Below are 26,280 nucleotides of genomic sequence, written 5' to 3'. Positions count from 1 at the left end.
TCAGTAATCAAGAGTGGCATAAATATATAATATTATTCTAAGCTACATTCACTGGATATGAGAAATTGTGTGCTCTGATTGGCTACTCTACTACTAGGATATCAGCTCATATAGACCCCTTTCACTGACGTCACCCGAAACCGGAAGTAAACAGACCCTGCGCCATTTTGGAAGACCAATAAGGGGATAATAACGGCAGCGGTATGTGAACCCACGAGAATAAAGTGGAGTGGCAAACGACTTAAACAAACAAATCTGAGCTGTTTTATTTATGATTTATTGGCCCAACAGTAGACTTGAAAGAAACCTGTGTGAGACTTGGCAAAAAACTGTGGATATAATGGATAAGTCTGTGCATGATCTGCGGACACTTTGAGGTAAGCAAACGCAAGAAATTCAGATTTAAAACATGCTAAAGTGGCCTCAAGTTGATAACTGTATGAGGAGCAAGCCTCCCAGACTTCTACAATTTAATAATAATAATAATAATAATTTAGGATGGTTTGGGGCTTGCTCGCTGCTGCCAGGTTGGTTGTTGAGTAGCCTGACTGTTTTTTTTTCTTGCGTGTGGTATCATTGTTGACGCAAGGTTGTTTTTTGAACATGCCAATGCGGACACGATTTCCCCTGATGAGTTATGACTTCAGACGCGATGCGTGTGTGGAGTCCGCATGATATGTGCGTAAGATAGGCTTCTCATGTGTTTGGAGATCCGCGCTCCGAGACAAGCGCAAGCACACACACCCCCAAGGGAAAAAAGGGGCCCCCCGAAAATATCGGCATAGTTCGAACACTGAGTGTAGGCACTGGGTGTAAACAACAAATAGTTTACAATGTCTGGGTAGCAAACAGATGGCAGAATTGGCGTCCGGTCCTCCTTATGTTTCCATTCTCCCTTGCCGCGAGTCTTATCATATGGGTCAAACCCATCAATCACAGCCAGTTTCTCCACATACCGTGCCCTTTCTGCAGCTGGTAATGTACTCACATAACCCGAATTATCAGCCATCGTGTCACTTTACTCTCGCTCGTACTTTGTTTTATATTGTGAGTGCATGTACTTGGTCTTCCAATATGGCGCCTAACAAAATCTCGCGGCGCGGTGACGTCATGTGAAAGGGGTCTATACCGTGAGTAGAGAAAAACAAAATGGTGGAGCGTGTTGCTGAACTAACCGAGGACAGAATAAAAACTCTACTCGAAAACAAAACCCCAAAAAATACAAAAAAAAGCAACAAAATATGGAATAAAAGTATTTGATGGTAAGAATGTATCTTTTTTTTAATTTTTCAAGAATGATTATTATTATTATCTCATGTTTCACAAATTGCTCCTGTCATTTCGCTGGTTTGTTTGCATTCTAAGCGGAAATGATTTTGTCGGACATTTTGTACAAAGTTTTTATTTATTGAATTTGCAAAAAATAAAAATAAAAATGCTCCGTTTCTCAAAATCCAGGGAATGTGGATAGAATAAAACAGTTATTACACTCAATTTCATCATACACGGCTTATAGCCAACTCGGTGCTATGAGCTTCATCACTTATCAGTTCATGTACGACTCGATTTCATGGAATAACTGTTAAATGCATTAGGTATAAATTAAATTTCTAATATACAATCGATATATAGGAAGAAAGATCCAGGATCTGCATAAGCTGCATTATAAATAAATAAATACATACATAAATACCTAATATAATTGTATTATATGTAACATAATATAATTTAATATAATTATTATGTTTGTAAATTAAATACTTAAATAAATAATTAAAATAATTAAACCCATATTATATAATAAAAATATATTATTAATTCTGTATAAATAATTGATAATATAAAAAATTAAATACATTAAATGTGTAAAATAAGTTATTATTTAATTCAATAAAATAAGAATAATATAATGAATGTAAAATCATGTTAAAATATAATGAACAATTTTTTTTAAATTTCTGTTTCTATCCTAAATTCATTAATTTAACTCACTCCAGTTTAGTGGCCTGTTTTTCCACCAATTTTGGAATCAAAATAATTCTATTCTTCCAAACATACTGTACTGACTGACAAGTGTAAAGCCTATAAACAAGCAAATTATAAACATTTTGCTTTAATGATTTAGTACAAATCAATAAAATAAACATGCTTCCTTGTAAAGGAATGTATGGAAGTGTATTGCTACCACACCAGAAAAAAAAAATCAGTATCACATAATAATGTGAAAAGTTTATTGTTATAACAGTATGTTTTTCACGTTATTATGTGAAACATTTCACATTAAAGTGTGATAATTTATTGTTATAACAATAAACTTTTCACATTATTATGGGGTACTGATTTTTTTTTTCTGTTATGGCAGCAATACACTTCCATAGGAGTGTGAAACATCATTATGTTGTTCTTTTTTAATTATTATAACTTGCTATGATTCACATTTCCATCACATTGTACTTGCAACTCACAATTTTCTTTATATATATATATATATATATATATATATATATATATATATATATATATATATATATAGTGGCATGCAAAAGTTTGGGCACCCTTACTGAAAATGTCTGTTACTGTGAATAGTTAAGTGAGCAGAAGATGAACTGATCACCAAAAGGCATAAAGGTAAAGATGACACATTTCTTTTCAGCATTTTCTGCAAGATTTGTGTATTATTTTTGTTTTGTACAATTGGAGAGTGAAAAAAAAGGAACACCATGCGAAAGTTTGGGCACCCCAATACATTTGAGTTCTCAGGTAACTTTTCCCAAGGTTCCAGACCTTAATTAGCTTATTGAGCTGTGGCTTGTTCAAATTCTTCGTTAGGAAAGGTCAGATGATGCAGATTTCAAAGCTGTATAAATTCTCTGACTCCTCAAACTTGTCCCTAAAATCAACAGCCATGGGCTCCTCTAAGCAACTCCCTCGCATTCTGAATAATAAAATAATTGATGCTCACAAAGCAGGAGAAGGCTACAAGAACGTAGCAAAGTGTTTTCAGGTAGCTGTTTCCTCAGACTGTAATGTTATTAAGAAATGGCAGTTAACAGAAACAGTGGAGATCAAGGTGAGGTCTGGAAGATGAAGAAAACTTTCTGAAAGAACTGCTTGTTGGATTGCTAGAAAGGCAAATAAAAACCCCTGTTTGACTGCAAAAGACCTTCAGAAAGATTTAGCAGACCCTGGAGTGGTGGTGCACTGTTCTACTATGCAGCGACACCTGAATAAATATGACCTTCATGGGAGAGTCATCAGAAGAAAACCTTTCCTGCGTCCTAGCCACAAAATTCAGCGTCTGAAGTTTGCAAACGAACATCTAAATAAGCCTGATGCATTTTGGAAACAAGTCCTGTGGACTGATGAAATCAAAATAGAACTTTTTGGCCACAATGTGCAAAGGTATGTTTGGAGAAAAAAGGGGGCCAAATTCCAAGAAAAGAACACCTCTCCAACTCTGAAGCATGGGTGTGGATCGATCGTGCTTTGGGGTTGTGTTGCAGCCAGTGGCACAGGGCACATTTCATTGGTCGAGGGAAGCATGGATTCGAATAAATACCAGCAAACATCACACCATCTGTAAAAAAGTTGAAGTTAAAAAGAGGACGGGTCCTACAATAAGACGATGATCCAAAACACACCTCAAAATCTACAATGGAATCCCTCAAGAGGCCCAAGCTGAAGGTTTTGCCCAGGCCCTCACAGTCCCCTGACCTAAACATCATTGAAAATCTGTGGATAGATCTCAAAAGAGCAGTGCATGCAAGACAGCCCAAGAAACTTGTAGAACTGGAAGCCTTTCGCAAGGACGAATGTGTGAAAATGCCCCAGGTAAGAACTGAAAGATTATTAGCTGGCTATAAAAAGTGTTTACAAGCTGTGATACTTGCCAAAGGGGGTGTTACTAGGTAGTGACCATGCAGGGTGCCCAAACTTTTGCTTTGGGCCCTTTTCCTTTTTTGTCATTTAGAAAATGTAAAAGATGAAAATAAAAAAAATTGTTTGCTTAAAATATAAAGGGAATGAGTCGTCTTTAACTTTATGCCTTTTGGAGATCATTTCATCTTCAACTTGCTTAACTGTTCACAGTAACAGCAATTTTGACCAGGGGTGCCCAAACTTTTGCATACCACTGTGTATATATATATATATATATATATATATATATATATATATATATATATATATATATATATATAAAATTACTGTGTAGCTACTGTTTGAAATACAAGCCATTTTAAATCATAAAAGTTGTATTTTTATTTATTTAAAGTTTTTTTTGTTTTTTGTTTTGCTTTGACCCACCCTGTTCCACTCCAGTTACGATAGAGGCGAAGTTGTCGTCCAGGAGGATCATATCTGCAGCATTTTTAGCAGCGTCAGAGCCAGCAATGCCCATCGCAATACCGATATCTGCCTTCTTCAGAGCCGGGGAATCGTTTACTCCGTCTCCTGTTACTGCCACGATGGAGCCCTGTCAGGGAAATTCACTTATACACTTACATTTACATCAACAGACCTTACTTCATCATTTATTACATTTACACAAGTAAGATAATGTGTCGTGACTTTGTTTTAACTGGATGTAGAGACATGAACAGTATTTATTATTTATTATACACTGCTGTCCATTCTATCCTGGTATTACAATATTGTCAGTATTCATGGAACTCATGAAAAAATTAACAGTTTATCTCTGTGTTGTGTCCTAAAGAGGATGCACAGGTGAAGAGAACTGAAGGATGTAACTTGATTGGGAATTCTGGGATGCACCAGGTTATGGCATGATCTCCTCTTGTAGGTGTTGTACATTAAATTCCTTATTGGTGGCATTGAAAGTTATTTCTGTTCATGAACCCAAACCCAGAGACCTGAAACTGAGCACTATGTCGACATTTCCGTCCCTTTAATTTTATAAAAGTGGTGTAAATTATTTTTGTTCACACAAAAAATATTTTTCAGGTTGTCCATGACACTGCATAAACACACACACACACACACACACACACACACACACACACACACACACACACACACACACACACACACACACACACACACACATCCTTCTTGTTTGAAGAAGGATGAAGGTTTAAACACATCATCGTACATGAAGAAAGGTTGAATCCCTTCTCATGTCTACTTACGTGCACTACATAGGGTAGAACATAATGACTTCGACACTCTGTTAGAGATGGGCGATTAAAAAGAAACATGATATCACGATAATATTTCTACGATATACCGTACAAGCTGCATCATGATCATATGAGTGCCAACAAACTGGTGAAAAAAGTTGCGGATAAAAATATCTGTAAATATAAATTACTCAAGACTTAGAAAGACGGAAAAAAATTATTTAAATATGTACATTTTGTGCAGTTTTAAAGATTCGGTCCAGAAATTTTTACATCAAATATAGTTATTAAAAATATTGAAAAAGCTCCCATGATAGTTGTAATATTTCAGAAATGTGTCATGTTTATGTAGCATACACCCTACGTTGTGGCCAATAGGATTCCAACACTGATTGACAAGTCGGTAGACACGCCCTCTTTTCCTGATTGGTTGGATAGAGGTGCTAGAATGCGAGAACTTTCATCAAGCTAGACAAAAGGAATCTCAGGATTATTTATTTGTTTGCTTTTTTCAATGTTTTGCTTTCCTTATCAGTTACTGATATCGGTATTAATTGTTGATCTACTGTGTTTCATGGACTAGCATCTCACCAGACGCTGGCAGCTCTCCACGATGATGAGCTTCTGCTGGGGAGATGTTCGGGCGAACACCATCTCTGGGTGATTCCTCAGAGCTTCATCTAACTCGTCGCTGGTCATGTCCTTCAGCTGACCTCCGTTAATAACACAAGCACGAGCGTCTCTGACGAACAAAGAATCACAACGAAAGCCGTGAGGATGACTGCTAACTTTAGCGAGCTTTAGCTAACTTTAGCTAGCTTTATCGCCAATGTTACACCTACTTCCAACACCAGCGTTCCAGTAGGACTCATAACTCAGAGCTACTAGATGAACAAAGCTGTGAAATCAAATGCTAGATTTTCAGAATTATCGGCACCCTTCAAGAGAACGTGCAGAAACTAGACACAAGTTTTGGAACCTGACTTGTGGTGAGAATTGAAGAGGGCATCCACATGCACGAACCTCAGAATATAATAAAGATGCTCAAAGATCTTCCACAAGCTCATCAGATTACAGAGCGCTGTTACACTGCTAGATATAGTGGTACAGTAGGAGTCCATATCTGTCCCCAAGGTACACGCTACACTAATGTACCCCCAAGAGTTCATTATTGGACCTCAAGGTAACTATGTGTACCTTTTTTAGGGCCAAAAAGGTATATATATGTGTGTGTGTGTGTGTGTGTGTGTGTGTGTTCCCAAACAGTATATAAAAAGGTACAAATAAGTATCTTAGAGGGTACTGATCCAGTGACAAGCCATTGTACCCCTAAAGGTACAATAATGTATTTTATTTTCTGAGAGTGTAATCACTCCAGAAGATGCTTCATTGTGGGTGCCAATACTTTTCAAATGAGCTTTTTTTTTTCCAAAGGAAATTGCACTACTCTTAGAATAAAACTATACAGCATCTGTACAGCTTCTAATATCACTCAGGACAGGTGCTACTCATGTTATACGGTATATTCATTGTCAATTTTAATCAAGGGTGCCAATAATTTTGGACTTGACTATAAACAGCTGTGACTTGTAAAGAAGAAAGTCCTGGAATGTTTTACACTTTATAGTTTAATAGTCTTTGGCTTTAGAGGTGCACAGTGCATTGGTGTGATGGGTGGCGTGACGTCTATGATGTGTTTATGAACAGTTATAAACGCGCTTCACCTTTTCTTCACCTGCTCCACAGGGATGCGCAGTCTGTTGGCGATGTCCTCTACCGTCTCACTGCCCTCTGATATGATGCCCACGTTCGCAGCGATCGCCTTCGCCGTGATGGGATGGTCGCCGGTAACCATGACGACCTGCAAATCAAAGTATTATATTAGTTAGTAGTAAATATTTTATTTATGGTTATATACTGTACATTATAGACTAAATTTATATCATAGTATATATATTATACTAGTATTGTATATTATTTATATAGTACTGCATATTATAGACTATATTTATACTATATATCTATATAAATCTATATTGATGATATTTATTGTTATATACTGTATGTAAAATAATATTGTTAAAATGCATTTTGTTAATTTTTTTTTTAATTATTTAATTTGAAAAAAATATATTACATATATAATATACAGTATTTGTATTATTTTAAAATACAGTATTTGTATTGTATTATTAATATTTGTATAAAAATATTATTATTAATATAAATTAAGACAATGTTGATTTATTCATGCATTTAATCATATATAATGTATTATATATAATACATAATACATTTCTAATTGAATACAAATTAATAAATAAATTATAATTAATAAAAAATAAAGTAAAACGTATTACATTTACTTATTATATTTCTTAAATTAATTAAAATTTCAATTTAATGTAATCAATTTAAATATTACAGTATAAACCGAGGTTGTCGTGACTCAAATCACAGTCCAGGTTATTTCTCAGCCGAAGTTATATTTTTAACATTAACTGTGAAATTATGACACAGAACTGATCCAGAACTTACTCGGATGCCAGCCGTACGACATTTCATCACAGCGTCAGGGACAGTGGCACGAGGAGGGTCGATCATGGAGATGAGGCCAGAGAAGCAAAGTCCAGACGTGGTGAAGTTCATTTCATCTGGGTCGAAGTTGTAGCCACGAGGAAACTCTTTGTCATTCAGGTACAAGTGGCAGAAACCTGAACAAAAATGCAGCAGGTTCCAAAAACATCATTTTTAACCTATTTGAGAATTCCATGGAATTAAAACATTCCTGAATGCCCTTAAGAAGTTAAATCACTTTCACCCAGCAGCACGATGAAATCAAATCACGCAGATACAAATCAAGAGCTTGAGCTAATTAATATTCATGATGTTCAAACACCAGAACGGGAAAAACTGTGATCTCACAGTGAAGTGTGACTTTCTTTCTTTCACTGTGGTATGGGTGTTGGTTTGAGCCAGATGAGTGTTTTTGGTTTGAGTATTTCAGAAACTGCTGATCTCCTCCTGGGGTTTTCACACACAACAGTCTGTAGAGTTTACACAGAATGGCGCGGAAAACAAAAAACAAACATCGAGTGAGTAAGTGAGCGACAGTTCTGTGGGTGGAAACAAACGCCTTGTTGATAAGAGAGGGGTGGAGGAAAATGGCCGGATTGGTTTGAACTTTTTTGCCAGGAAGGATATAGTAACTCATATCAGGTATAGTAACTCTTTACAACCGTGGTGAGCAGAAAAGCATCTCAGCATGCAACAGCAGAAGAACACATTGGGTTCCACTCCTGCAGCCAAGAACAGGGATCTTAGAATCAACAAGTTACTATTAAAGTGGCTGGTGAGTGCGTGTGTGTGTGTGAAATTTGATTATCCATGTTATTATTCTTATTATTCATCTCATCTCATCTCATTATCTCTAGCTGCTTTATCCTGTTCTACAGGGTTGCAGGCAAGCTGGAGCCTATCCCAGCTGACTACGGGCGAAAGGCGGGGTACACCCTGGACAAGTCGCCAGGTCATCACAGGGCTGACACATAGACACAGACAGCCATTCACACTCACATTCACACCTACGCTCAATTTAGAGTCACCAGTTAACCTAACCTGCATGTCTTTGGACTGTGGGGGAAACCGGAGCACCCGGAGGAAACCCACGCGGACACGAGGAGAACATGCAAACTCCGCACAGAAAGGCCCTCGCCGGCCACGGGGCTCGAACCTGGACCTTCTTGCTGTGAGGTGACAGCGCTAACCACTACACCATTATTATTCATCTTATTGATTTATTCATTTTAATCCTATTTACTGTATGCTAAAATTATTAATGGTGTCTCTGTGTGTGGAAATTTGAGCTCAACAGTCAGGGCTGTTTCTATTCATCTGGTAGTCAAGTCAAGTCAATTTATTTGTATAGCGCTTTTAACAATAAACATTGTCGCAAAGCAGCTTTACAGAATTTGAACGACTTTAAACGAGCTAATTTTATCCCTAATCCATCCCCAATGATGAAGCCTGTGGCGACGGTGGTGAGGAAAAACTCCCTCAGACGACATAAAGAAGAAACCTCGAGAGGAACCAGACTCAAAAGGGAACCCATCCTCATTTGGGCAACAACAGACAGCATGACTATAACATTAACAGTTTTAACATGAAGTCACCCAGACCTGAGACTTACTACCAGTTGCAGTTTAAAGTCATACCCAGGACTCAAGAATAGAAGAATAACTATAAAATGTACCTTAAATAATTCCGTATATGTTGTTGTTATTGTTATATGAGTTATTAACAAGATAATTAGTATATTTCTAACAGTATATAAAGTGAGGTGAAATAACACCTTTTTGTTTTACAGGACCAAACTGCATGAATGTGAACCCTGAGAGCGAACATGGCATCCCGTGCCCTCTTACCCAGCACTCTCTCTCCCAGTCCTCCCAGGTCCATGTACGCGGTCTGGAAGGCTTCTTTCCACTGCTCGTCCAGCGGCAGCTCCTGACCCTTAATCAGGATGGTGGAGCAGCGGTCCAGGATCCTCTCTGGCGCTCCCTTCATCACCAGCAGGTAGCGCAGGTCCAGCGGGTCCTCCAGCTCGTGTATTGACAGCTGGACACAGCAAGGGGGCGACAGTGAGACAGAGAATTGGGGGGAAAAGATGTGCTAGATGTGCTGTATTTGAAGTGGTGCAATAGAAAGGTGGATATTTGAGGTATAACTCCAAATGTCCCGTGTGGACAAGGAACCCAAAGGGACGCCAGGGACTGAAAGGAGGACAGCCCAGTGTGTTCTGGATTGTCATCAGGAAACTAATTTTCTACAGCAGTAATGCAACTCTTGTTGTAAGACATTATCATTTCTACAGCTCATTCACAGGGGCGTGTACGGGCTCGTGAGGGAACGACTGTTTACAGCTGCTATAACACATCAGAACAGTTACAAACAGTAATAACTGGTAACTTGCTGTAGTATAACCGGAATAAAACACTGCTGTTCATGGAAAATAACCAACTTCAGGTGTTTCGAGCAATCCAGCTCACTCACACCAGCCTGTAATTCATGATTTTACTGTATGATAACAGCATGTTTCAGGCCTTACTTCACATTCAAAAGCAAATCTGATCTCAAACTGATCCCAAAATTTTCATAAACATACGCTGCCATGGAAACAGTGATTTAGTAGCTATTTTTTTTTAGGACAACATGAGACCATTTTAGGACTTTGACGAAATAACGATTTGGGGAATTGTGTTTTAAATATATTATACATTATATATTTAAATAATATTGGCCGGTGTTGAGTGGTATATCAGATATATTCCATTCAGCTAGTATGATACTGAACAAGTCAAAGATGAGTAGCTGAATGGAATATATCTGATAGACCATGAAAAAAAAGCCAGCCAATATTATTATTATTATTATTATTATTATTATTATTATTATTATACATACACATCCCTTTCTGGTGTTCAACGCGTCTTTCTCTTTCAAAATTCTCTCAAAATCTTTTTTAACAAAGCAAACCTGGCGGCCATGTTTGTTTGCAAATTGTCCCAGTCGCTCGCTAGCGCGGAAGTTTTACATCTTCAATGTGTGATGTCATGCTGTCTTGACAAGCATGCAATATCAAAAACCGTATTAAACGCTCGTTCTCCATTGGTTCGAGTGATGTAATGCATGTAGGATCAACAATATGCTAACAATATTGCATGCTATAAAGCCAAATTAATGAAACCCACTAGAAAGGAATAGAACACGTTTTTATTCCATCAAAAAAGCGTCCTATATGTATAATAATACAAAATATTTTTTGAGGACTTGAAGGGGAATATTTTCCATTTCGGTTCATACAGATCTGGTAACCGTGACAGACTGGGTAAAGGACTAAAGAAAGAATCAAACTTTCCTCCCAGAGTTCATCGTAATCTTACCTGGAACTTGTTGGTGGAGTTGAACGGCACCTCACAGACCTTTTTGAATCGTGCTCTGTAGTCGATGATGTTTCCGATGGTCAACTCAGTGAACTTTAACAGCGCTGTCTCAGAGGCATCGCCCACCACTACTCTCTGTACAACGTAGGAGTCAATTTTACACACATACATATAAAAAAAAGATTCATGTCTCATAATCAACATCTTGTCATCCAGGTCATTAATTTCTGAATTTTGTAGAAAAACAATGCTTACAAATTGCTAATTAGTTCATCTCATCTCATTATCTGTAGCCGCTTTATCCTGTTCTACAGGGTCGCAGGCAAGCTGGATCCTATCCCAGCTGACTACGGGTGAAAGGCGGGGTACACCCTGGACAAGTCGCCAGGTCATCACAGGGCTGACACATAGACACAGACAACCATTCACACTCACATTCACACCTACGCTCAATTTAGAGTCACCAGTTAACCTAACCTGCATGTCTTTGGACTGTGGGGGAAACCGGAGCACCCGGAGGAAACCCACGCGGACACGGGGAGAACATGCAAACTCCGCACAGAAAGGCCCTCGCCGGCCCCGGGGCTTGAACCCGGACCTTCTTGCTGTGAGGCAACATCGCTAACCACTACACCACCGTGCCGCCCGCTAATTAGTTCAGCTAAAGCTAATTTCTTTGCTATGATCATGATCGGAATAAAGGTCAGAAATTTTTTTCACATAGTGTTAAAAGCAGGCACACTCATCACCAAGCATGAATATGGATTAAAGTAATATGTTTTCAATATTTTAAAATGAACTCAAACTATTTCTGTTTCATGGATCATCTCTTGCTAAAAGGGTTAAACGCACATTGTGAGGATTTAATACTGAAATTGTGCACGAGGTTTCAGGCCTCAGATGTAACTACAGAAAGAAATGACATGAGAGTTACACAAGTGGGTGGAGTTTTCCTAAAACAGAGACACAACATATTGGAAATATAGTACACTACGGTATATTTAACAGTTATTCCACAAAATCAAGTCGGACATGAGCTGATAGCTGATGAGGCACGTAGCGCCGAGACTGAGTGTAATAACTGTTTTATTCTATCCACATTCACTGGATTTTGAGAAGCAGAGCATTTTTATTTTTATTTTTTTGCAAATTCGATAAATAAAAACTTCATACAAAATGTTTGACAAAATCATTTCCGCTTAGAAGGTAAATAAACCAGCAAAATGGCAGGAGCAATTTGTGAAAAATGTGATAATAATAATAATTCTTGAAAAATGTAAAAAAGACACTTTCTTACCATCAAATACTTTTATTCTATATTTTCCTGCTTTTTTTGTATTTTTTGGGGTTTTGTTTTCGAGTAGAGTTTTTATTCCGTCCTCGGTTGGTTCAGCAATACGCTCTGCCATTTTGTTTTTCTCTACTCACAGTATATGAGCTGATATCCTAGTAGTAGAGTAGCCAATCAGAGCATGTGATTGCTCATATCCAGTGAATGTGGAGAGAATAATATTAGATGTTTATTTCAATTCTCACCATCGCAGTGAGAGCTTTCACATATCATCGTATTAGTCTTTAATGTACATCAAATTACATTTGATAGTAAAAGCAAACATGTTCTTCTTCAGTCTGTACTTTCTATCCCTGATTGTTTCTTTAAACACAAAGGTGAATGTTTGTGTTTAAAGGTGGTGGACTAGTCACCACTGAAAAACCCCCCGTCTCAGATATTCGTACTCAAGAAAAATCTGGCAACTTTGAAGTCTTAAGCCGCTGTTCAACCCAACTCCGAATACACAGAACTTTCTTCACATGAATATTATGTCACTGATTGTGAATACGACCTTCAACGAGAAGACTAAAACGTCTTTTCCCATTTCTTACAGCCTGGTTTTGTGGAAGTGTGCGATTTATATCACTCCTCTTCAATGTACTACCCAAATAACAGTCTATTTTCTCCGGCATCACTGACGCTTCCTCACCTTGGGCACCGGCACCGTCTCCTGATTGGGTTTGAAAAAGGCCCGATTGCACAGACTTGCAATTCGTCCTAGTGCTCTCCACGTCTCCGAGGACTGGTCAAAACTCTGACCTGCACAAACACAAACATAAGACAGTGAGAGATTATTATAGTTAAAGTCCACTCCAGAATTATTGGCACCCTCAATGAAGTTAATTAATATACAGTCCTGTGTAAAAGTCTGAGGCACATGGAAAGAAATGCTGTCGAGCAAAAATGGCTTGAAAAATAATGAAATGAAATGTTTCAATATAAAAAAATACTATAAACTGTAATCAGTAAGCCGTAATAAATGAAACAAAGGCAGTATTTGGTGTGAGACGACCCTTTGCTTAAAAAAAAACAAAACAAAACAAAACAACAAATACAATATAGTAGTCTGAGGTCCAGTGAGTGCAGTTTTATGCAGAAATGATCTGTAGGTTTTCCTGAGCATCTTCCAGAACCAGCCGCAGTTCTTCTGGACACTTTGACTGTCACACTCACTTCTTCATTTTACACCAAAACCCAGCAGCCTTCATTATGTTTTCTTTTTTCATCTGAAAACTGCTCTTTTATGGAATATGCTGCTCAGATACAAACTTTTTTTTTCTGTAACATTTCATTTTGTGCTGGAAAAAAAAACAAACGTTTGGAACTCTAAAATGCTTTTGTAATGTTTTGACTCGATGATGTAGAAGTCTCATCTCATCTCATTATCTCTAGCCGCTTTATCCTTCTACAGGGTCGCAGGCAAGCTGGAGCCTATCCCGGCTGACTACGGGCGAAAGGCGGGGTACACCCTGGACAAGTCGCCAGGTCATCACAGGGCTGACACATAGACACAGACAACCATTCACACTCACATTCACACCTACGCTCAATTTAGAGTCACCAGTTAACCTAACCTGCACGTCTTTGGACTGTGGGAGAAACCGGAGCACCCGGAGGAAACCCATGCGGACACGGGGAGAACATGCAAACTCCACACAGAAAGGCCCTCGCTGGCCACGGGGCTCGAACCCGGACCTTCTTGCTGTGAGGCGACAGCACTAACCACTACACCACCGTGCCGCCCAATGTAGAAGTCATAAAATAGAAATCTATAACAAAGTTTGTATGAAAAAAATGGGGGGGGGGGCTAAGACTTTTGCACAGTACTGTATCTCAGAAGACTGTTTTACCAAAATATCTTTTCAAGCATAAAAAAACCCCACTGGTTTTAAAATTATTGGCACCCCTACAAATAATACTGTAGAGAAATAATAACAGCATCAAAGGAGGATGGTATTATTATTATTATTATTATTATTATTATTATTATTATTATTATTATTATAAATAGATGCCTTTAATGCTTTAATTTTTTAGGGGTGCCAATAATTTCCATTTGGCTTTAAAACAATTCTAGAAAAATATTGTTAGAAGAATGTTTATTATATGCAGTAGTATATCTTTTTCTTGCCATGTTAAGGGTGCCAATAATAATTGAGTTGCCCAGGTTAAAAAACAAACAAAAACAAAACATTTATAAAGTCGTTATGATTTATTTACTGTGAGGAATTAATGAAGATCTTGAGCTCAGATTCCTCACCTGACTGGTCCTCAGTTGTGTCTGCAGCGTGGATCATGTTGTCGAACCACAGGTGAGCGACGGTCATGCGGTTCTGTGTCAGGGTTCCTGTTTTATCCGAGCAGATGACGGACGTAGAACCCAGAGTCTCCACAGCTTCCAAATTCTTCACCACACAGTTCTTCCTGGCTAGACGTTTCGCCGTAAGGGACAGACACACCTTCAGAAAGACACAGTAAAAGCACATAAATGTATCCAGTGTATGAATATGAATAGAGCCAATTAATATTATTCCAATATCATTATTTGTTTGTGTAGATAATAACTTCTTACATATCACAGGGTTATAATATCATACCTCTTATTTGCTCTCATATCTGTGTAAATGTTTAAAGGTGACATTCACATAATGCAGATTGTTTTCAGGACATTGTGACTTTGGAGTAGCAAGGTGAGATAAAACCGTGTATAGAGTGGACTTTTTAAATAAGAAGGTGTGTTTGAGAACTCACACACGACCTCTAGCTCTCCTTTCTTTTGCTAATATCACTATTATTACTGGAGGTGAAATGATATGCATGGAGCGTTAAAAAAAAAGAATTTACAATTACATTGCAAATAAAAAAAAGTATACTGGGTAATGCATGATAGTTTGAGAAGGAAGTTAAATCATAGTTTCATAGTTTCAGAGAGATTTTTACTTCTTTACTTCTTTAAAGCACAAGCTAATCAACTCTGAACTGGTTTCAGAAGGACGGTTCGAAGAAATATTTAAATCCAGATCACCTGTATATGGAACAGCAAAAATTTTTGCCGTGATTAAGACTTATTTGACACTTAAAAATGCTTTCTTTCCCTATCCTTATTGACATGTCAAAAGCACAGTGCCATTTCTTGCTACCAGTGGCATAAGCGTTCACTGAGGGCCCCTGGACCAGCAGGGGGCGCCATGATATTTTAAATCTCTCTATTTGGCATATCACTGCAGCGACATGGCCACTCTGACAGCTTCAGCCATCAAAGTCTTGAGGGAAGAATTACAGTAGTGGTTTCCCGTTGCCTTCTACTGGATTATCAGAGGTTTTCTCCTCTCAATCATTCACACATCCACTCACACCTATGGACAATTTAGAGTAGCCACTTAACCTAACCATACGTCTTTGGATTGTGGGGGAAACTGGAGCAAACCCACGCAGACGCGAGGAGAACATACAAACTCCACACAGAAAGGCCCCCATCGGCCACTGGGCTCAAACCCAGAACCTTCTTGCTGTGAGGCAACAGTGCTAACCGTTACACCACCGTGCCGCCTGGTATTTTAAATAGGACTTGCAAAAACAATTTCATGAAAAGGTTTATATACCAGGAAGTCGCATCCTGTTGTGATGTGAAAAGAATCTGCAGTGAAAAGAAACTGCAATTTACCAAATTATCAACCAGTAAGTAATATCAGATTACAAAGACATGATTGCGATCACAAAGCGTTCATCTCGATGGTATCTTGGGTGGAAAATGCACAAAAAAATCCAAAAGCAAGTGGAGAAACCTAAAAAAAAAAGGTCACAAATCCTGAACCCTGATGAATTGGATAGCCTCAATTCGTCCACATTCTTGCTTCTGTTTGCTAGTGTAATTGTAATGGAAAAAGGGAGTGGCTAATGAACTATTATCTAAGCTAAGAGATATTTGGCTAAAAAGCAGTGAAAATGTTTTCACATCTTTTTTTTTTGTACTTACAGTAACAGTCGCTAAAAGTCCCTCAGGCACGTAAGCCACCACGATAGCCATGAAAAAGATCATGGCCTCCAAGAAGGCATAACCGATAAACATGGCAACAACGAAGAAGGTGAAGCCAAAGAAGATGGCCAGACCAGCGATGATGTCGACAAAATGCTCGATCTCGATGGCGATCGGGGTTTTCTCATTGCCCACTCCTGAAGCGAGGCTGGCGATGCGTCCGATGATGGTGCGGTCACCGGTGTTGATGATAATCCCTGTAGCTACACCTGTCCAAATCCAAACAGAGGAGACACTTCATCATCTGTTGCTGAGAATCAGTTGATATGAAGCTTCCAGGTTGTTTCTAGTCCCTCATTGCAAACACATCTGTTATACACTGGGATGTTTCCATTTGAATGACATATACTTGATAAGGTCACATCAGTCTTGGAAATGTATGTGTGTGTGTGTGTGTGTGTGTGTGTGTGTGTGTGTGTGTGTGTGTGTTACCCTCTAAGCAGGTCGTGGAGAAGAAGGCGATATTGCGGGTCTCCAGTGGACTCTCATGTGTGCACTCTGGGCTCCTGGTCTGAGGCTCCGACTCGCCAGTCAGAGATGAGTTATCCACCTGGGAAAAGGAAATAAGAATAATAGGATGTTTTGTGTCTCTTTAAACTGCTTTGGGATCAGTTCTCAACCCCAAGCAAGAAAATATAGTCAGTCAAGAACTGTAATCTGAGACTACAGTGGGCATTAAGATTGGAAAATACTGTCTGATCTGATGACTATATTTCTCCTGCACAGTGGCGATCCTAGAGTGATTTACTCCCCGGCGAAACCCCCTGCTGGCGCCTCTCCCGCCCCCGGCCCAACCCGACAACCACCTCCCACCCACCACCTAAGAAAACACTAACTTCGTCCAGTACACACACGACCCCATACACAAACTCACAACAGCTATTTTCAAGAACAAATTTCCAGTTTTAATGACTAGTGCAATAAAAAATACAAAGATAAACAATAAAAGATAAACAATAAACAAAAAGACTCAATGACTTCGCATTACAGCTATCCACAGCTATTTAAGAAAGCACAACTGCACTACAGCACCACCCGATGGTCAAAATATTGCACAAGTCAGTCAGTTTTACCAACAGAGCACACAATGAATTATCATAGAGTACCATTCACCATTATTATTAACAAGAAGACTTAAACCTCCATTAAAGTCGCACCATATAAATAACAAAAGAAGCTAAACAGTTAAACAATCACAATTACAGAATAACATAAAGTGACAAAATATCTAAAAATACTATACATTAAAGTGGCAAAAATGGTAAAACGCAATCATGTATCATAAATAAATGAACTAATGACAGAGAAGAGGTAAATCCTATACATATTACTGTACACATAAGAAGAAATAACAAACACTATTGTGTATCATAAATAACAAGAAGTAACAAATGAAGAAGTTAACACTCTTAAGAGTGGCAAAAATGTCAAACCACTATAATTTATCATAAATAACAAGATGTGCAAAAGAAGTAAGAGGAAAACAGTCTACATACATTTAAGTGGCAATTATATTCAGGATGCAAAAGTGAAAGCACAACCTAAAAGTTGGCTTTTCTGGCTTTCCTGGATGCAAATTCTTCCACAATGTCTTCATATGAGATTTGTTCCCCTAAGGCGTGGTTTATGCTGATCACAGCAAGGCCACTGAACCGTTCCTGTGACATTGTTGACCTTAGGTAAGTCTTGATCAGTTTTAGCTTCGAGAAGCTCCTCTCTGCCTGAGCCACAGTGACAGGCAGAGTGGCAGGCTACACTACTATGACATTACACAGAGTCTTCAGTAATACATTACGACTTGATCGTTGCCATTCTCGTAACAGCAAATTTATAACGGGCCGTGTCCGCGACGTACAACATGGTTTAAACAACCATGTAAAGCTGTTAACATTCTGTTGGCTAATACAGAGCCCAACGTTAACCCAAGGCAATGACAGCAATAACTTTAAACGTTTTGTTGCAAAGCCTAATCGTTATGCTGAAATTAATTTCGTGTTGGGGGGCAGGCCAGGCCAGGTCGTCCGACTTAGCAAGCATCAATAATATAAAGCTAATTAGGGCACTAATTCATGTCACTCACTGAAATTGATTCATAAGCATACCTTTTTCTTTTGCTCGTTTCTCTTCCTCTTCTTTCCTTTTCTTCCGGAATTGGGCACCTGATGGCTTTGACCTTTTCCTATCCATTAGATCTATCTCCGAGTACGACTCCGTTTATTTGTCATTCGACCTCCTCCTGAATGATTCCCCCTGCCTTCCCCCAACACAAACTCACCGTCAGTGTGTAGTGGTGATCACCTAACGCGAGAGGTGAGACTGAACCATTTCAACTTGACCAGTTGACCACCACGACCACAATAATCTTGGGAATTCATTCGGTTCATACACACAATCAAACGTACAGCCGTTTTGAAGTTGTTTGGATTGTTCTGTTCTCTCCTCTTTCTCGCGCGCACACGCACACACAAAAGCGTTTGCTCAATGTAATGGAATGCGGTCTGCGCATTTGAGAGGCGTCTTGAGTTTGTGTCCTATGCATTGCGGCACCATATTTGGTTTGTTATTTAAATTATACGGGGTTTTGTGCCCACAGCAAACGTGACGCATGATGGCTTTTGCTGCACGTTACACTTGTGTGTGTGTAACACTGCTGCAAACCCTTAATTACAATTGAGCTACAAGAACTGACCAACTTCAGGTATTGACGCCTCTTGTTATGATGACGTCACCTGCGCAACTTTGGTATTGGGCTTCCCCATCCAAAATGTTCACCCCCCCTCCCCCCCGCCCGTCTTGTTTTTTTTTTCGGGGGGTTTTTTTTGGGGACCTTTTTTTTTTTCCGCGCCCGCGCTCGTGCCTCCCCCCCCCACGCTGCCGCCCCGGGCAGCTGCCCAGTCGGACCGCCCCCAGGACCACCCCTGCTCCTGCATCATGCAGATGAAAGGGCCAGAATTTGACCTGAACTCTATGAATCCATGAGCCCAACCTGCCTTGTGTCATTGGTTCAGAATGGTGGTGGTGGTTGTATAATGTTGCGTGGAATTTATTTGATTTTGTTTCTAATCAACAACATCTAACTTCCTTGATCCAGACTCCAGGCCTGGAGATGATCTGTCTCCAGAACAAGAAAGATGGCAAGAACATAGAAGAAGCTTGTAGAACTGCTTGCAAAATGTTCAGTTCATCAATAGATGTTATTTGGATCGAGGTTGTGTAGTCAGGCGTCTCTCCAAACATGAAGGAATGACTGTTTATAGCTGCTATAATGCATGCAATAACAGGAACTAACTTGAGCTGTGGGATGAAAGTTCAATCTCGATACATTTTCTGTATAGGTTTGGCCATTGGTCTACACATCTCATCTCATTATCTCTAGCCGCTTTATCCTTCTACAGGGTCGCAGGCAAGCTGGAGCCTATCCCAGCTGACTATGGGCGAAAGGCGGGGTACACCCTGGACAAGTCGCCAGGTCATCACAGGGCTGACACATAGACACAGACAACCATTCACACTCACACCTACGGTCAATTTAGAGTCACCAGTCAACCTAACCTGCATGTCTTTGGACTGTGGGGGAAACCGGAGCACCCGGAGGAAACCCACGCGGACACGGGGAGAACATGCAAACTCCACACAGAAAGGCCCTCGCCGGCCCCGGGGCTCGAACCCAGGACCTTCTTGCTGTGAGGCGACAGCGCTAACCACTACACCACCGTGCCGCCCTGGTCTACACATGCTGATGAAAAATTTGTAAAAATGTTGTTGGTCTTTTCTTTTTGCATGCACAAAGTTCGACAAAAAGTAATTCCTGAAACTTGGACTTGGGGAGGCGTCTTGCCTCAGGTGGATAAGGCGCCATACCATAAATCCGGTGACCTGGGTTTGATTCCGACCTGAGGTCATTTCCCGATCCCTCCCTGTCTCTCTCCCGCTCATTTTCTGTCTCTACACTATCCTATCCAATAAAGGTGAAAAAAGCCCAAAAAATATCTTTAAAAAAAGAAATTTGGACTTGACTCCATATCAGCTTTAAACTTGACAGTGGTGGTCTTGATGACAGTCCGACTTCCCACAACATTAAATGTACATAAACAGATTAAAAGTACCAAAGTCAAACTCAAAGCCAAACTCCCTCCCGTGCCAGAACCTGGTCCTCCCAAAGAGTCTCCCGTCCCAGTACTTACCAGGCAGTGCCGATCGCCGTTTCTATAACCCTTGGCCTCTCACCTACACTACTGTTCAAAAGTTTGGGGTCCCTTTGAAATGTCCTTATTTTTGAAAGAAAAGCACTGTTCTTTTCAATGAAGATCACTTTAAACTAATCAGAAATCCACTCTATACATTGCTAATGTGGTAAATGACTATTCTAGCTGCAAATGTCTGGTTTTTGGTGCAATATCTCCATAGGTGTATAGAGGCCCATTTCCAGCAACTCTCACTCCAGTGTTCTAATGGTACAATGTGTTTGCTCATTGCCTCAGAAGGCTAATGGATGATTAGAAAACCCTTGTACAATCATGTTAGCACAGCTGAAAACAGTTGAGCTCTTTAGAGAAGCTATAAAACTGACCTTCCTTTGAGCAGATTGAGTTTCTGGAGCATCACATTTGTGGGGTCGATTAAATGCTCAAAATGGCCAGAAAAATGTCTTGACTATATTTTCTATTCATTTTACAACTTATGGTGGTAAATAAAAGTGTGACTTTTCATGGAAAACAAAATTGTCTGGGTGACCCCAAACTTTTGAACGGTAGTGTATATGACTAGGGTTACAGTGGGGGGGCTGGTCCTTTAGTAACCACCAGAGTTTGACTCCCTACTCACATCTGTATTGCAGCGTGCCTTGCCAGACGGCAGTAGGTACCATTTTTATGATGGTCTTTGATACCACCCGACTGCGACTAGAACTCGCAAAGTACCAAAGTGCCAAGCTTTAATTAATAAACTGAAATAATTAGCACGTTGCTGTGGTATAAGAAGAATAAAGCACTTTATGGGTCTCTCATTCCTGGTGCATTGGAGTATTTTTATTCCTTCAAGGTTCTTTTTTCATTTTTTACATCCTGATAGTTGAGTCCTGTTCACTGTGACATTCACGCCACACACCTAAAAATGAAATTAGGCGTGTTTCCTGAGGTAGCTTTAGTGTGGTTTTGGTGTTTTGGAATTGCCCTGCCTTAGGGGCAGAATATCAGAGTCTGCAAGTCTGGTGTTAAGTGTCAGTATGCTATTTACTTTTTCTTTCACTTTATACACTTGACTTTGTTTTTCCAAAATCTCTACTTTCTCCTCACTCCATTTTCAGACATCATGATATTTCATAGGTTCTGATCTAATAAATCTAAACTATAACAGACATGGTACTGTGAGTTGGCCTAGTGTGGTTAGTGTCTCTGCCTCTCGATCGGGAGATCACGAGTTCTACTCGCGGTCGGGTCATTCCAAAGACCATCATAAAATGGTACCTACTGCCATCTGGCAAGGCACGCTGTGAGTAGGGAGTCAAACTCTGGTGGTTACCAGAGGACCCGCCCCCCACTGTAACCCTAGCTGTATTGAGGTTTTTCACCTGACGTCACAGGGTCACGTGATGCCCCGGTGTCCGCCATTTTGAAGGTCAAGCTAGCTAATGTCAACAACAGTAGCTAGTATGTTACTGTAGCAATGTTTACGTTCAGTCATTTGGATGACTGTTAAAACCTTTCAGTCTCAAGTTTTTCCTTTACTGTATTTACTAGTTTACTGTAATTATGATCCGGCAGCTATTTACACCGGATCCAGTGTAAATAGCTGCCGGAGCCGACGTCCCAGCTTGCCCGAGTGTGCTAGCTTCCAGCCTGCCCGAGCGCGCTAGCTCCCAGCCTGCCCGAGCGTGCTAGCTCCGGCAAGCTCGGACGTCGGCTCCAGCAGCTATTTACACCGGATCCAGTGTAAATAGCTGCCGGATCATAATTACAGTAAACTAGTAAATCCAGTAAAGGAAAAACTTGAGACTGAAAGGTTTTAACAGTCATCCAAATGACTGAACGTAAACATTGCTACAGTAACATACTAGCTACTGTTGTTGACATTAGCTAGTGCTAACAGCTAGCTGCTAGTACACTGCTACAACTACACCGACCCTAATAATACAGTTCTTGGTCATTGCCTGGTAACAGCAAATTTATAACGGGCCATGTCTCAACAGACTAAGAAGTTATTTCAATGACATTTAATAACATTTTGTTTATCCTGAGGACCGAAAGTAAATGAAAATGTGAACAAACCTTAGCTGTAATAAGATGGCGACCACCGGCTCCAGGGACGACCCGCTGATGTAGGCATGTTACCCAGCCTGACACAAAATATTTGTAGGCATCCAAACTCTTATACGCTTTCAGATCAATACCTGTGTATGGCGATGGGTTTTTAACGACATAGGTATACAGATCATGTGGGCCGAAGTCAGGTAAAGACGAGGGCTTCGTGTACTTCCGTACGTCAGTGAACAATCCTGGTGGAAGCAGGTAAACGTCGTTCTCTAAGCCTGCTAACCTCAATTTTTGCAAATACCTCTCACTCTGCTCGCCCTGTCAATGCCCTACATCGCTGGATAGTGAAGGTGTTTTCTGCATCTCGCTCCTTTTTCTTTTATGTTTTTCGTTTGTCGCCTTCCTCGCATTCAAACTGATTCGAGCTGTGACATCCAAAATGGCAGCATCACATGACTTGGTCACGTGGGTGAAAAACCTCAATAGACAAGAGCCTGAGGGCTGTGGAAACGGAGATCAGCACTGGCCAATGCACCTCAAGGACTTGGTGAGTACTGGGACAGGAGACTGCCTGGGAAGACCAGGTTCTGGCATGGGAGGGACTTATGATGATAACAGATGTGACAGTAAAAATGAGATTTAAAACCTGCCAGTGTAATATATTTGTTCTTAATCAGTGTATATCTTTCTGCACATTTTTAAAATAAATGTAAGATTTTATATTTTATGAATTTAACTCATAGCTGTACATCAGCTTTTATCCAACTGGGCAGAGAAGGTTTAGGAGCTTGCTCAAAGACCAGACAATGACAGTTTTGTTCTGATCCCAGCTGCTTAGCTCTGCTCTCCAACGCTCTCTAACAGTGTTCTGGTCACACACCTTACAACCCTGTGATGTGATGACACGAATGTCAGCAGGAACTCTGTCTCCTCCTTTAATCTCCACCAGGTCACCCACCACCAGCAGGTTGGCGTTGATCTGGGTCTTTTGGTCATCTCGGATCACTGTGGCTTGCTGGAGAGAAGAAGAGATTTTTTTAAAATCTCATTATTGTTTCTTGCACACAACAACCAGCTTATCTTATAATCACTCCATGCTTGGTAAACAGGATGAAATTTTGTTATCACACTGCACACTCTGGAGCATGGTGAAGATGTTCATCAGTAAACACTGGACGAGTTTAGACTTTGCTGTTTCTCTGTAACATGACAAGCTACAGGTTTTTTTTTCTTTTTGTCTTATTAACTTGAAGAGAGGTTGGTGAGGCTGCTGAGGACGTTCCACAACATTAACTATCAACAGATAGAAGCAGAAAGTCTTCTGGTTTGCAAGTTGGCGTGGTATAAGACGTCAGGATATGATGTGCTGTTTTCTCACCTGAGGTACCAGATTCTTGAAACTGGCAATGATGTTGGTGCTCTTGAATTCCTGGTAGTAGCCGAAACAGCCAGTCACAACGACCACAGTGATGAGAGTGATGGCCAAATAAAGCTGCAGAGACACAGACAATGGAGTCCATTAGGGGATTAATGAAGAGGATGAACAGGAAGTTCAAAACAAAGGAAGTCATTAAAAGACTGCACAGAGTTTATTACTAAAGTCTCTGTATCTCAGATATACAATTATTGTAATGACTCTATTGCCTGATCTGTTCATTTTGCTTTTGCTTTTTCACTTCACACTTCCCCAAACTGAGGCTTCTTTTACCCAAACAGATGTCTGATGGTAAGTCAGCGTGTCCTTATAGAAAGCTACAAAAGTATTTTTCACCCAACCTGAGGCTTCTATCCCCCAGCCATGATGATTACCCAAAGTGAAGTTTCTAGCCTCCAAGCAAAGGCTTTGCCCAAGCTGAGTATTCTTTTGCCCAACATGAGGCTTCCTTTGCCCAAGCTTAGGCTTCATTTGCCCAGGCAGAGTCTTCTTTAGTTCACCCATAGAGCTTAGACTACTTTTGCCCAACCAGAGGCTTTTTTTCTTTCCCCCCCAAAACCCAAGATTTCTTTTGCCAAATCCGAGGTGTCTCCTTCAATCAACAGACTTTTAAAGACTTTGAAATTATATAAATGCTGAAATGAACTTGATCAACCTTCAACCTCCAAATCGACTCAGTTATATTACACAGTTTTCCCATGAAATCGAGATGTACATGAGCTGATAGCCGACGAGGTGCATAGCACCAAGTTCGCTATAATCCATGTACGATGAGATTGAGTGGAATAACTGTTTTATTCTATCCATATTCACTGGATTTTGAGAAACAGAGCATTTTTATTTTTATTTTTTGCAAATTCGATAAATAAAAGCTTTATACAAAACATCCAACAAAATCATTTCCGCTTAGAATGTAAACAAACCGGTGAAATGACAGGAACAATTTGTAAAAAATGCGATAATAATAATTCTTGAAAAATAAAAAAAGATACGTTCTTACCATCAAATACTTTCATTCCATTTTTTTGTTGCTTTTTTTGTATTTGTATGGTTTTCTTCTTCTTCTTTAGGGTTTTTTGCCGGTTGGTAAACCAACTTAAAACTACATTACCACCACCGACTGGGCTGGAGTGTGGAACAGGAGATATTGGAAAAACAAAACAAAACTACAGTCTTTTAGCTATTTCTGTTTCTTTGAAATACCGTATTTTTCGGACTATAAGTCGCACTTTTTTTTCATGGTTCGGCTAGCCATGCGACTTATACTCCGGTGCGACGTATATATGTTTTTTTTTTTTTCACCGCGGAATAACTGGAGCTGATGCTGAGTCTGACGACAGCCACACAGAAGAAGAGGAAACGGCGCTTCGTCTGCCGCTGGAGTTGGCAGAGTTGTTCAGAAGTGACACCGAGGATGAGGAATTCAATGGATTTGCTGATTTGGAGTGAAATCATCAGCTTGATAAACTTGATTGACCTGTGTTTTATTATTAATGATAGGCCTATAGATATTTAAATAAGTTATGTAGTGATTTTAGGCAGTGCTTAATTTGTGAAGTGGGAGGTCCCGGAACGCAGGAGGTGGGTGGGTCCGGCGACTCAAAAAAAAAAAAGGTGGGGGGTGGTTTACTATAACTTTACGCACACGCGCTTATTGTGTGTGTAAAAAAAAAATAATAATAATAATATCAGACATTATGATCTTAGAAAACGCTTTAGTGACGAACAGTTACAGACAGTAATATGTCGTGATATGTTATAAAATATTATTTTTATTAGGCTATATATTAAATTATATATTAAATTTATCTTCTAAAATAACAGACTACTCATATCACAACCGGTTTATTTCACCATTGGAGATCAGATCACACAAGACATGAGTTAAATTACTCTTTTTAAGGATTTAAGTAGGGGATTTAAAAGCGGTTGTTGTTGTTTTTTCACTAGACGGTTGTCTTTGGAGATGATATACCTATAGCCTACTTGACCTCTGATTTAATGAAATAAAATTCGACAAAAATGAAGAATGACTCTCCTCGATGATGACTACAGCTTTAATAACACAGATGAAAGAGCCATGGGGCGATAATAAGCTCTACCGGTAAAAATAATCTAAAAGCAAACTGATTAATGCATCAGTAA

The 26,280-nt window shown here is 39.6% G+C and overlaps 1 protein-coding gene across 1 annotated transcript in view; it reads right to left on the bottom strand.

Annotated features, from left to right (window-relative positions):
- The window catches only part of LOC132867492 (potassium-transporting ATPase alpha chain 1), a 38,512-nt gene that overhangs the window by 7,383 nt on the left and 4,849 nt on the right, over positions 1-26,280 (bottom strand). The window contains exons 5-16 of the mRNA XM_060900438.1: positions 24,079-24,192; positions 23,581-23,715; positions 16,882-16,999; positions 16,390-16,658; positions 14,674-14,872; positions 13,063-13,172; positions 11,081-11,215; positions 9,563-9,755; positions 7,677-7,852; positions 6,863-6,999; positions 5,730-5,880; positions 4,306-4,474 (exon numbers count right to left, since the gene is read on the bottom strand). Of these exons, the coding sequence (XP_060756421.1) occupies positions 4,306-4,474; positions 5,730-5,880; positions 6,863-6,999; positions 7,677-7,852; positions 9,563-9,755; positions 11,081-11,215; positions 13,063-13,172; positions 14,674-14,872; positions 16,390-16,658; positions 16,882-16,999; positions 23,581-23,715; positions 24,079-24,192 (1,906 nt within the window). The remainder of the gene's footprint in view (positions 1-4,305; positions 4,475-5,729; positions 5,881-6,862; positions 7,000-7,676; positions 7,853-9,562; positions 9,756-11,080; positions 11,216-13,062; positions 13,173-14,673; positions 14,873-16,389; positions 16,659-16,881; positions 17,000-23,580; positions 23,716-24,078; positions 24,193-26,280) is intronic.

This window comes from Neoarius graeffei, chromosome 19, assembly GCF_027579695.1.
Source record: "Neoarius graeffei isolate fNeoGra1 chromosome 19, fNeoGra1.pri, whole genome shotgun sequence".
NCBI classification, from domain to species: Eukaryota; Metazoa; Chordata; class Actinopteri; order Siluriformes; family Ariidae; genus Neoarius; species Neoarius graeffei.
This window is presented reverse-complemented; position numbering and strand designations above follow the sequence as displayed.